The sequence below is a fragment of the Mobula hypostoma genome, chromosome 1, assembly GCF_963921235.1.
Source record: "Mobula hypostoma chromosome 1, sMobHyp1.1, whole genome shotgun sequence".
In the NCBI taxonomy this organism is placed as follows: Eukaryota; Metazoa; Chordata; class Chondrichthyes; order Myliobatiformes; family Myliobatidae; genus Mobula; species Mobula hypostoma.
Genome location: NC_086097.1, coordinates 143,591,672 through 143,604,273, shown reverse-complemented (window position 1 = coordinate 143,604,273; position 12,602 = coordinate 143,591,672). Strand labels below are relative to the sequence as shown.

At 40.7% G+C, this 12,602-nt stretch overlaps 1 protein-coding gene across 5 annotated transcripts in view; it reads right to left on the bottom strand.

The window, feature by feature from the left end:
* The window catches only part of LOC134342325 (parathyroid hormone/parathyroid hormone-related peptide receptor-like), a 91,890-nt gene that overhangs the window by 10,960 nt on the left and 68,328 nt on the right, over positions 1 to 12,602 (bottom strand). For all 5 annotated transcript variants that reach the window (XM_063040319.1, XM_063040328.1, XM_063040348.1 and 2 more), the window contains 5 exons: positions 12,375 to 12,499; positions 10,791 to 10,885; positions 6,482 to 6,671; positions 5,170 to 5,323; positions 4,327 to 4,387 (listed from right to left, as the gene is read on the bottom strand). In XM_063040319.1, coding sequence (XP_062896389.1) covers positions 4,327 to 4,387; positions 5,170 to 5,323; positions 6,482 to 6,671; positions 10,791 to 10,885; positions 12,375 to 12,499 — 625 coding nt within the window. The remainder of the gene's footprint in view (positions 1 to 4,326; positions 4,388 to 5,169; positions 5,324 to 6,481; positions 6,672 to 10,790; positions 10,886 to 12,374; positions 12,500 to 12,602) is intronic.

The window sequence follows — 12,602 nt, the reverse complement described above, 5'->3', positions numbered from 1 at the left end:
TTGGGCCACTACAATATAGGAGGTAAGGTGGAAGTCCAGCATTGTTTTTAACTGAATGTAAGAACATATTTCACAGTCTCAATGGTCTCTAGTGGAAGAGTCTCGAGTGAGGAAATATACTTTCAAGATAAAGATTCAGTCATTTACAACTGAGTAATGCATGGTGTGATGATTTGATCTATATGAACAGCACATAAAACAGCTTTTCTCTGTACCATGATATATGTGACAATAATAAACCAATTTCTATTTGCAGAAGATGGTGAATTTCTTGAACTCTCTGTTCTGATGGAAGTTAGTTTGCTGGAGATATTGAAAGAGAAGACAGATACACACTTGAAAGACTGGGGAACTGAGCTCCGCATGAAACTGGCACAGAAGATGAGTTAAGTCTCGACTGTGGATGGGTAAGATAAGGGAAACCACATCAGTCCTCACAGAGGGATCAGAAGTGAAAAGAGTGAGCAGTTTCAAGTTCCTGGTCAATATCTCTGAGGACGAAAACTGGGCCCAACATATGAATGCAGCTACAAAGAAGGTACAGCAGTGGCTATATTTCATTAGGAGTTTGAGGTAATTTGGCACTTCACCCAAAACACACTGAAATTTCTACAGCTGTACCATGGACAGCATTCTAACTGGCTGCATCACCATCTGGTATGGGAGGTGGGGGTCCTACTGCACCGGATTGAAGTAAGCTGCAGAGATTTGTAAACTTAGTCAGCTCCATCATAGGCACTAGCCTCCGTAACATCCAGAATACTGTCAAGGAGTGAGGCCTCAAAAGCCCGCTTCCCATTGTTACCGTCAGGGAGGAGGGACAGGAGCCTGGAAACTCACACTCAATGATTCAGGAACAGCTTCGACCCCTCTGCCATCCGATTTCCGAATGAACATTGAACCCATAAACACTACCTCACTACTTTTTTATTTCTGTTCTTTGCGCTACCTATTTAACTATTTAATACACGTGCACTTGCTGTAATTCACAGTTCTTTTTCTCTATTATTATGCATTGCATTGTACCATTGCCGCAAAGTTAACACATTTCACGATATATGTCAGTGATATTAAACCTGATTCTGCTTCTGAAGATCAGCCAGGGTCACTTTGGGTGGTGGGATAGACTTGAGAGCCCTAGTTTCAAGATTCAAAATTGTTTAATGTCATTTCCAGTACACCAGTGTAAAGGAGGACAAAATAATTGTTACTGACTTTGACAGAAAATGATAAACTAGTGGTGGGGCATGTGGAGGGGTGGAGGTGTTGATCTGCCTTGGGGAAGGTAACTGTTTATTGAGTCTGACATGGATGCTATGTAGTCTCCTCCCTGATGAGAGTGGGACAAACAGTCCATGAACAGGCTGGATGGGATTCTTCATGATGTTACTGGCCCTTTTCTGGCATCTTTCCGTATATATGTCCTGATGGTGCCAGTAATGTGTTGGGCAGTTTTGACTACCCATTGTAGAGTTTTCCAGTCTGCTGCAGTGTAGTTTCCGTACCCTGCAGTGATGCAGCATGTTAAGATGCTCTCTGCTGCACATCTGCAGAAGGATGTGAGTATAGATGCACTTAGCTCAGTTCTCTTTAGCCTCCTCAGAAAGTAGAGGCATTTTCCAAGCTTTCCTGATTGTGTAGGATGTGTTCTGGGACCATGAGAGATTGTGTAAGATGTGCACTCCTAGGAGTTTGAAAATGCTCAGAGTTTCCACTGCTGTGCTGTCGATATAAAGAGAGATGCAGGTGCTGCAAGTTCTCCTGAAGTTAATAACCAACTCTTTGATCAAGGAAGCACAGCAATTTTTCTACTTCCTGCGGAGTTTGAGGTGAGACTGGTTCCCCATCCCCCTCCATTCCAAACAATTTTCACAGGAGCACCATCGAGAGTATCCCGATGCAGCTGCTTTACCACCTGATATGGGAATTGCACGACATCTGACTGCACGGCCTTTCAAAGTATTGCGAGGGCTGCTGAGAGAATCATTGCGGTCTCTCGTCCAACCATCAGAAATCTTTATCAGAAATGCTGCATACACAGGGCCCTTAGCATTATCAATGATCGCTCCCATCCATACAACAATCTCTTTGACCTCCTACCATCAGAGAGGAGGTATCATAGCATCAGAACAAGAACTGTCAGGATGGGGAACAGCTTCTTCCCTCAGCCCGTAAGACAACTAAACTCCTTGCCACCACCAAGGTCTCATCATGTAGGAAGCGCCAGTAGCATTATACAGTGTACTTTTTAAACTTGTGCTGTAAATGCACCTTATCATTAGTTAATCTACCTTATGTGCTGTGTACGTGAGTTATATGTACTGAGTTGTGTACCTTGGTCCGGAAGAATGTTGTTTTGTTTGGAGGGATAGATGTGTACGGTCGAATGACAATAAATTGAACTTGAACTTTGCCTCGCTGACATTGAGGAACAGGTTATTTGCCTGGCGCCAGGTCTCGAGCTCATCCACCTCCTCTCTGTAGGGCGTCTCATCGTTGTTGGTGATGAGCCCCAGCACGGTCTTATCATCAGCAAACTTGACAGTGCCATTACTCAAGTGCTTGGCCACACAGTCATATGTGAGCAACAGGTTTAGCAAGCAGCCCTGGGGGGGAACCAGTGTTGCGGATGATGGGGAGGGAGTTGCAGTTGTGTATCCTGACTACCTGAGCTCCATTGGTTAGGAAGTCCAACACCCAGCTGCACTGTGGTGTATTTAGATTGGGGAGTAGGAGTTTGCTCACCAAGGTCTGTGGGACAACAGTGTTGAATGCCCAAATGAAATCCAGAAACAGCATTCTGACATCATGTCCTTGTTTTCTAGGCGTGTCAAGGCCAGGTGCCAAATGCTACGGTATCCGGCTCTGTCGGTAAGCGTATTGGCCAGTGGCCAGTGCCCAGTGTGACAGGAATGTAGTTTCTGGTGTGCCATTACCAGCCAATCAAAGCACTTCATGATGATTGGCATCAGTGCCGCCATGCAGCGGTTATTTGGTTCTGAAAGTGTAGAGCTCTTTGGTATGGGGATAGTGGTGGCTGATTTGAAACACGCAGGATAAGCATCCTGGATGAGGGAGGTTTTGAAGATGTCCATCCCCGGTGTGAACTCCCTGAGTACTCGGCCTGTATCCCACAGCCTTTCTGGGGTTGACTTTCTAGAGTCATTCATGCATGCCTCGAAGCATGCATAAAAGTTCTTTAGAACTTCAGGGATGAAGGTGCCACTAGTACAGTCAATGCTGGTTAGTCTTGATCTCATGATTCACAGTATCATCCTGTTTAGCTCTGTAAACTCAAATTTATTACACAAAATCCCCTTATCAAATCAGTGACATAGATTGTAAATAGCTGGGCTGCATGATCCAATATATTCCTAATAGCATGAAGAGTTCGAGGCCCCTTGGAAATTTAGAAGATGACAACCAGTGCACTCCTTATCTCCAGAGCCAAATCTTGCAAATCATTAGGCTCATGCTACAAGATGATGGGATTTTACTGACTATCACTCCCATTAGTTTTTCATTAATGTTTCTTTTTAAATAATGTTACTTTTATCCAGCTCCTCATTCACTCTATGCCTATTGTTTCTGCTACTTCTGGCAGGCCTTCTGCATCTTCTTTCATGAAGATTTAATGTCTTTACTGGTTCCTTTTTCCTCAATATAATTTCTTTAGTCTCAGTCTTTAAGAGACTCATTTTAATGTTTTCTAACCTTTTCATTTTCACATATCTAAATTACTAAATGACAATAAAAGAGGACTGCGTATCCTCATAATCTAATCTAATCTACAGAAGCTTTTACAGTCGTTTTTATCCTGCTTGCTTTCCTATATTCCTTACTGATCCTTTCCTGATATCAGGAAGATTTGCAATCTTAAATCGATCTGCATTTTTTGGCAATATTAAAAATCCTAATTCTTTAATCTCATGAATTTTAAATTCAAGTCCAAACCATTTATGAGTGCATTACAAGGCCAATTTTTCATTAAAAATATCGTCAAGTATAATCAAGAATATTTTCCTTCAAAAGGCTGATAATAGATCAATTGAGGAGTGAGATTGACAGATTTTTGTCAAACACTAAAAGCAATTAAATGGAAGTGATATTCAAATTAACCATTATTCAGTTGATGAAGGTTTAGATAGCCTGCTCCTAAATTCAAGATGTGATGCTGAATTGGGAAAAGTAATTAGAAGTAGTCTTACTGAGCAAGTTGAAGGACTGCACGAGTTACCTTACGTCATTTCTGCTTGCGCTCTATTTTATATATACAAACTTGCCACAGAAAATCGCTACCCAAGGTGGTAAGGCCTCCATACGTACTGTGTATCTGCCAGAGTTGCCCTCACACTTGTCCATGCTGCGACAAACACACCAGGGACCCCTACGGATTAAAAGCAACCAAAAAAATTAATGAAACAGAAATTCTGAGCAAGACATTACCTTCTGTTTCCTTTTTTTTTGTTTCATCTGTTACTCATTAATTATATCACTCTAACAGAAGTGCTGAGGCTCGAGTCCTGTTGCAGAGCCTCAGACTTCATTCCAGCACAGAATTTGGTAATGCAATGTGGTGGTTCAGGGAAATAAAGAGATCAGAGTCAATGGTACATGTGTTTGAGCTGCTGGGAGTCAGCTTGGAGTTGATGGGCCTCCTCCTGTGTCATAGTTACCTTACTAACTCCCTCATGTGTATGGCATGCCCTCCCACACACGTAGCACTTTAGTAATGATGATTTGACAGGTTAATAACTCCACTGTCAATGCAGAGGATGCAGTTTCTATCTGTTCTGTATCTCACATTCATATTTATTGGGGATCCTAGACCAGTGACACAGCTTTTCTGTCACTCATCTAATACCTTGGATATGATAAAAATATTTCCTGAGTGTTTTTTTCAGGTAAGTGGTTATCTAAGGGATGGATTTCTTTCGTATTGTTCAGACATCTACACCAAGGTATGGAGAAAACCACATGTTGAGAATGTCTGTCTATTAAGGAATGCTTAAAATGTACTTGGACACTGTCTAATTGTAAACAGATGAAACCATTCAGACAACAAATTAATAGATGGAGGAGTGGGGAGGAAGGGAGACAGAGAGTCAGGGGAGACGGGGGAAGAGAGCAAACAGTGGAGAATGAAGTTTGTTTAAAATGATACCTTACCCCAGCCAATTAAGGTGAAGCCCCAGAGATACTTCTTATCAGAAAAAAATGTCATGAAGATGAGGCTATGGAGATAAAGGCCTTCGACCAGAATCCAGTAGTAATTAGTAGCCAGAAAGTAAAGGAAAATGATGACAGCCACCTTGCATCCAATCTGGAGGAGAGTAAGGAGAAATCTATCAGCAGGGAACAGCTAGCTATTGCTCTAAAATGCTGATAGAAATTACAGTGATGTGTTAGGATGAAAAATTAGGGATAAACATGTACATGCACGATTCTCTTCAGTTCTCACACACTTCCCACTTTTAATAATTCAGGATCACCAACATTACTTAAATATACTCATTCTCAATCCTAATCTTTATCCTCACATTCCACATTTTCTATTGCTGTTTCATGAAAAAAATAATCAATAATGAGCAATAATTACTATATGTGATTGGGCAAGTGATGCAGTGGAATTCTAACTCTCAGACATGGAAGTGATTGACCAGGACAAACTTTGGTAATGTAAATTGGAGAATTAATGTACAGTGGACTGGTTGTAAAACACTTTATGGCTGCTTAGATTGATAAAGATGTTGGGTTGTTTCAAAATGATCCCTACAAGGTGAAAGTCTCCTCCACCTGTTCAATGCAAACTGGAATACATTTGGATGTCTGTGTCCTGTATACGTGACCAGTTTGCAAAATTCTCTCTGGTTCCAATTGAAAATCTCACCTCAAGAATTTGCTACTTGCCATTTAGTATTAAAATATGCTAGCATTTATGGGTTATCCCTAGTTACCACAGCAACTGGTTCATACTTGGACTTTTCCCTCTTGGAGGTGTGATGAAAACCTTCAATACAATGAAATGACTGGTAAAGTAATTGCAGAGGATAACCAAGGATCACAGAAGGGAGATGGAAGATTTCCTTCCCCAAAAGGTGCAAGCTGTCTGACATCTTAGTGGTCATCGTCACTGGCATTAACCCCTTCCTTCCATGTTTTTGTTTTATTGAATTTGAATTCTTTGTCAATAATGGTAAATTTTAAAATTGATTTTGGTGACATATTAAATCCACAAGCCTTCCTCTAATACCCATCAATGATTGAACCTTGTCAAAATATTTAGTAGTTTTAGAGAAGATTATTAACTTTTTAACATGACTTTGTGACTAGCACGGGGAGACAGCTGTGAGCATTATGGCTACTCCAAGGAAGGAATGAGAACTGCCAGTGAAAAATAGCATTGGGAGTGAATAAAGAATTAGTGGTATCTAACTGTGTATAATTTAAGAAATTGCTCGCAGAAAAAGGCAGCACTTACATACTCAGACTTGTCCTGAGATGGAGGAGATTCAGTTATAGATTTCAGGCTCGCCCAGTCAACCCCTTCCATATCTAAGAAAGCTGTCTTTGAGTACAGCACTGCGTCCTTCACAAAGGTACTGATTGCTCGGAGCATGAAAGACACAAAGAGATGGATGTGGATGTAGTTCCTGGTACAGTGAAGGCGTCTGTGAGGGAATAGTTACACATAATGGTCAGTGTGAAATGTATACACTCTAGATCCCAAACAAAAACATCCCTTGTCACACTCACTGCAAAATCAAGTAAAAATATTTCATCTTATTTTAAAAATGTCTCAACATTACTCTTCTTTTTCCTTCTATGTAAAGGAGTTTTTTTGATATGGATTTTGGTTCACAGAACTAGGACGTCACAAAACTCCTCAACACTCTTCAAGTGTTACTCCTGAGTGCGTGGAATGGGCTGCCGCTGACGGAGGTGGAGGCGGACACAATAGGGTTTCTTTAGAGGCTCCTGGATAGGTACATGGAGCTTAGAAAAATTGAGGGCTATAGGTAACCCCAGGTAATTTCTGAAGTAGGTACATGTTCGGCACAGCATTGTGGGGTAAAGGGCCTGTATTGTGCTGTAGGTTTTCTATGTTTTACTTTCCAATAGAGGTGACCAGAACTGAACACAACATTCCAAGTGTGGTCTAACCAGGTTAATCATTAAAATTTCCAGAATCGGCAGAATATCTTGTGTTTATAAGAAAATGCAGTGGTCAGGCATTTTGGACAGTAGATGCTAACCTTTCCCCCACAAAATAATCCACCCACATGATGGAGGATTTGCTGGGTTTAGTGCGGAGCCCAGGTAATTTCTAAGGTAAGGACATGCTCGGCACAGCTTTGTGGGCCAAGGGGCCTATATTGTGCTGTAGGTTTTCTATGTTTCTATGTTCCTATGAATGGACTCAATTTAATTCCCAAGGCAAAAATGTAGCAAACTGAATCCACGCTTCCGGATCCAAAGTCCTGAAGTTAACTGAAGGATATCAATCATGTTGATGACTACCAATTCAGAATTATTTGGTTGTGGGATGAAGTGCATTTGCTTGCATTTTCATTGCAAAAAAAAGAGATGAATTCAGTATACTGTTATAACTTTCTTAGAAAATGTTGTCTTACTCTTATACAAGGTTGAAAATGCATACTCAACGTGCAAGTATTAGTATACTTGTAATCTTAAAAGATTAGGTAAGGAGATGTGAGACAGAACCATCGTTTGCTTCCTCATGTCTACTTCTCTATTCAATATGACTATGGTGGCCTATTATCTCTGTGCCACTTTTCTGAAATAACTCCACATCCTTTGGTTCGCTAATATCTAAAAATCTATTAATTTCTTTATTGATTGTATTCAATAAACCAGCTTTCACAATCCTCTTGGTCCATGACTTCTAAAGATTCACCTCAACCTCGACGAAGAAATTATAAATGGGCCACCTCTATTTAGTGACTCTGAGTTCTGGCTCTAGACATTACAGCTACGGTGATTATCAGTTCTGCATCTCTGCTGTCAATCTCCTTAAAATTGTTTGTATATTTCAATAAGTTTACCTCCCATGCTTCCAAACTCAAGAGAGTACAGATGTGGTCTAATTAATTGCCATTTTAGCAACAAATTGTCATCCCAGAAAACAATCCTGTGTACTTTCACCACCCTTCTCCATTACAAATTTATTACACTTCAGTAGAGAGACCTTGTAGATATAGTCTTACCAGGAGCAAGGTGTCTTCACCTTTCTATACCAATTCTCTTGTGATAAAACTCAACCTAACACTTGCCTTCCTAATTGCTTGTTGAACCTACAAAGTGATTCCTGTGCAAAGTCCCTCCGAACACTAACACCTGTCAATCTTTTGCTATTTAAAAGAAACACCACCATTTCACTACCTTATAGATGACCTCACATTTTTCACAGTACATTCTACTTGCCATATCCACTTCACTTATCTAAAACTATGGTTAACAGGTTTCAATAGAGGCAACTGTCAACAAAAGTGAGAGGGGCAAAAAAAAGTTTTAAATTCACAGAAGATGGAAAAAAAAAGGGAATAAAGGGTTCATGTAAACAAATCATGGATGGACAAAAATAAATCAAAAGCAGAAATAGATCTCGTTATATCTGAGGAACCTTGGTAAAGCATATTCATGCTGCACCTATACAAAGCACTGTTAATGCCATGTGTGTGCGGACAGTGAATGTGCTTGTACCATGTTAGACAAGGCATCAATCAGTACCAGCTAACTTCAACAAGTGAGGCCTCTTCACAAAAATTGAGCCACAATGTCATGCACCAGATAGTGGGAGGCTCAGGTAACATTGACCTGGGCCCAAATTCCTGTTCGTAAGTTTGTGAGCATGAACTTTGTGAGTGACCTACACCAATTCAAATAGGTACATTAATAAGGTATCTGGCCTCCAGCGCACAGTTCCAGCAAGTTTCAATTCAGGATTAAGGTTGAAATGTGCTGGTGTACAGACAAATCTGGACTTCTCTGTACATGGATCACTGAAAGCTAAACTGCAGGTAGAGTAAGGATTTAGAGCAAACACTATATAGGTCTTTATGGTAAGAGAATTTAAGTGCAAAAGTAAATATGCCCTGGTGAGGCAGAGCCTGCAATATTGTGCACAGTCTGGTCTCTCTTCCTTTTGAACAGATACATCTGCAACAAAGGAAGTGCAACAAAGATTCCTTGAATGTCAATTATTCTGTGAAGAGAGGCAAAACATTCAGCCACATTCCTTTAAGTTTCAAAAAAATGAATGGCAATCTCTTTGAAACATAAAATTCTTAAGTGATGCAGTGGGCAGCCAGCATCTATGGAGGGAAATGAGTAATCAACATTTCAGGCTGGGATCCTTCATTCCTTCAGTCTGAAATGTCAACTGCACATTCCCTCCATTGATGCAGACTGACCTGCTGAGTTCCTCCAGAATTTTGTGCGTGTTGATCAAGATTTGTAGCATCTGCAGAATTGCTTGTGTCTTCTTAAGGGGTTTAATAGGATAGATTGAGGGATGATGTTTCCCCTGACCATATAGCCTAGAAATAGTTGTCACTGTCTCTAAACCCAGCATTAGCCATGAAAAAAGAAAGAAAGAAAGAACTTTTTCCACCACAAGTGGAATGAATCTTTGACATTTTAGATCTAAGAGAACTACGTAGATGCTGTTGCAACATATATTCAACACAGAGTTCAATAAGTCTTTCAACATTGTAAGAATTAAAGAAAATGTCTTTGGTGCAATTAGCAATGAGTTAACAAACTCAACCATGATCTTATTAAATAGTAAAGTAGTCATGACAGGTTGTGTGGTCATCTACACACAAGAAATTCTGTGGAAGCTGGAAATCATGAGCAACATACACAAAATGCTGGAGGAACTCAGCAAATCAGGCAGCGCCTGTGGAGAGGAATAAACATTTGATGTTTCAGGCTGAGACCCTTCATCAAGAATAGAAAGGAAGAAGGAAGAAGATAAGAAGGTGGGGAGAGGAAGAAGCTGGAAGATGATAGGTGAAAACAGATAAGGGAAAAGGCAGGAAGCTGGGGGAGGGGGAAATGAAGTAAGAATTGAGGAAGTGATAGGTGGAAGAGGTAAAGGGCTGAAGAAGAAGGAATCTAATAGGAGAGGACAGTGGACCATGAAAGGAAGAGGGGCATCAGATGAAGGTGATGGGCAAGTAAGAAGAGAAAGGGTGAACAGGAAACCAGAATGGGGAATGGATAAAGAGAGAAGGGGGAGATGGAAGAAATTAACAGACGTTAGAAAAATTGATGCTCATGCCATCAGATTGGAGGCTACCCAGTCGGAATAGGAGGTTGCTCCCCCAAACTGAGCGTGGCTTCATCGTGGCAGTACAGGAGGCTATGGACTGATGTGCCAGAATAGGAATGGGAAGTTGGTTGCCATCAGGAAATCCTGCTTTTTGTGGCAATCGAAGCAAAGGCACTGACAAAGTGGTCCCCCAATCTACAAACGTATTTCAGGCCTCACCTGGTCATCTTCTGTTTCTATTTAATATAGTGTTAATTCTTAATTTATTACCCTGCTGAAAGTTCCTTTGGTTTGTCTCTTCAACTGACTATAACTTAGAATTTTTTTTAAATGGGTGTAACAACAGAACACTGATAACAGGACACAGAATATTGCTAAGTTATGCCCATGTAAAACCAGTTCCATTTACCCTGTCACCAATTTGACCTTCAATGAGAAAGAAATCCTTCTGCTAATTACAGGATTTTCAAAATAACCAGACAACATTCTTTACCTGAAGTAGCCCAGTATAATAACAGCCACAGTCAACGAGCCAAATGAGACAGAGTAGCCCACTGTGTATATGAGGTACAGACGATAAAAGATATCCTGAAATAAAGTAATGATGTGTCACTGACTGGTTAACATTCACCACAAGACATAAACATACAGGGCTCCTATCAGCAGAACAACTGATGCATAGGAACTGAATGACTGACAATTCATGCTGTGCAGGGAATGTTCTTGGCAGCTAGTACTGAAGAACTGTCTTGATATTTAGAGCTCTATCAAGGGATGGGTGTACATTTGTACTAATCACAATTGATGCAACATGAAGCTATTTTATGTTCATAAAATGATTAACACTCGAGTTTTGCAGCAACAAAACACTCCACTTCAGTGTTATATTAATGCGATACTCAATCTTTTTCTCCTTACTTCAGTTTATTCTAGACATCCAGATATACTGGTCTATATATGGACTCCCAGGTTTACAATGCCAAACTTCACAGCGCATACTAGACTCTGTTTGCAGAATGTAATGAGATGTCACAAATTCTGGTTCACAGTGGCCTCGAGACACTCGAAGAGAGCTTCGTTCAGCACCATAACACTGCTCAATAATGGAACAACTGACAGCTCATGCTATGAGTGGAATGTGTGTGGAGGGCAGGGGAGGAGCAGGGAGTAGTGATGGACTGTCTTCAAAGTTATAATTCTGATATGACCTTGGGACATATATAAAATCACACTAATCATTAACGACACAACACAAACTTTGACGAAGTTTGTCTTTTATAAAGTACTTGAAAATTTGTTCCACCAAATGAATGTCGACTTTTCAATCCGCCATGACAGTCTGGTGCTCCTGGACGTTAATCTTTTTTTTCTCCTCCCCATTCCCACAGCTACATATCTGTTCACTGCCAATGCAAGTGAGAGGAACATTTCCCTGTGTTTCCACTTGGGCAAGTCTATAAACTAATACAATAAACACTGAATTTACTGATTTCATAGAACATAGAACAATACAGATGTTGTGGCCAATGATGTTGTGCAGACCTTTAATTCTACTCCACAATCAATCTGTCCCTTCCCTCCTACACAGTCCATAATCTTCCATTTTTTCTTTCACCCATGTCCCTATCCTGCCAGTTCTTCCTACACAGACCCCAGACCCCACATTCTGTTTCCCCTTTCACTTCACCCAATCCCTTCATCTCAGCTATTGATGTAGATCATTAACAGGTTTGTTACAGAAGTAATCCTTGTACCATATCCTAGCGATGGATTTGGAAATAATATGGGAATGTAAAGTTAAGGTAAAAGGTTGGCCACAGTCTTAATAATGATGAAGCATGCTTAAAAACTCAGGTGACGTATTCCTGCTCCAGTGCTGCTGTTTGGTGATCTAATTATTCAGAGCACAAGAAGATTTCTCAGCATCCTGGCTGACGTTCTCTTCACTAAAAGACTTTGAGGTTGTTCACCTCATTGAAATTGTGAATGCTACTGGTAGTTGATCAGAGCCTTCCAATATTCTGAAAGCCACGTGCTCAGAATGATATCAGAATAAGAATGATTTAGTGTACATCACCTCTTCTGCGCTCTGGTTCACAATTGGAAGGTGCCTTGAACACTCTGTGTAATTCGCCCATGTTCGATTGTTGTTTACTGCAAGCTTCCAGCTCCCATTGATGTTGCACTGCCGGTAAGCATGGCCTGGCAAATTTCACAAAGTGAGTAAGTAACAAAGGTACCTGTGTCTCTTCATCCACCTCCATAATCAACTCCCGGTGAAAGGGGGGGTGGGGGCAAAATTTAA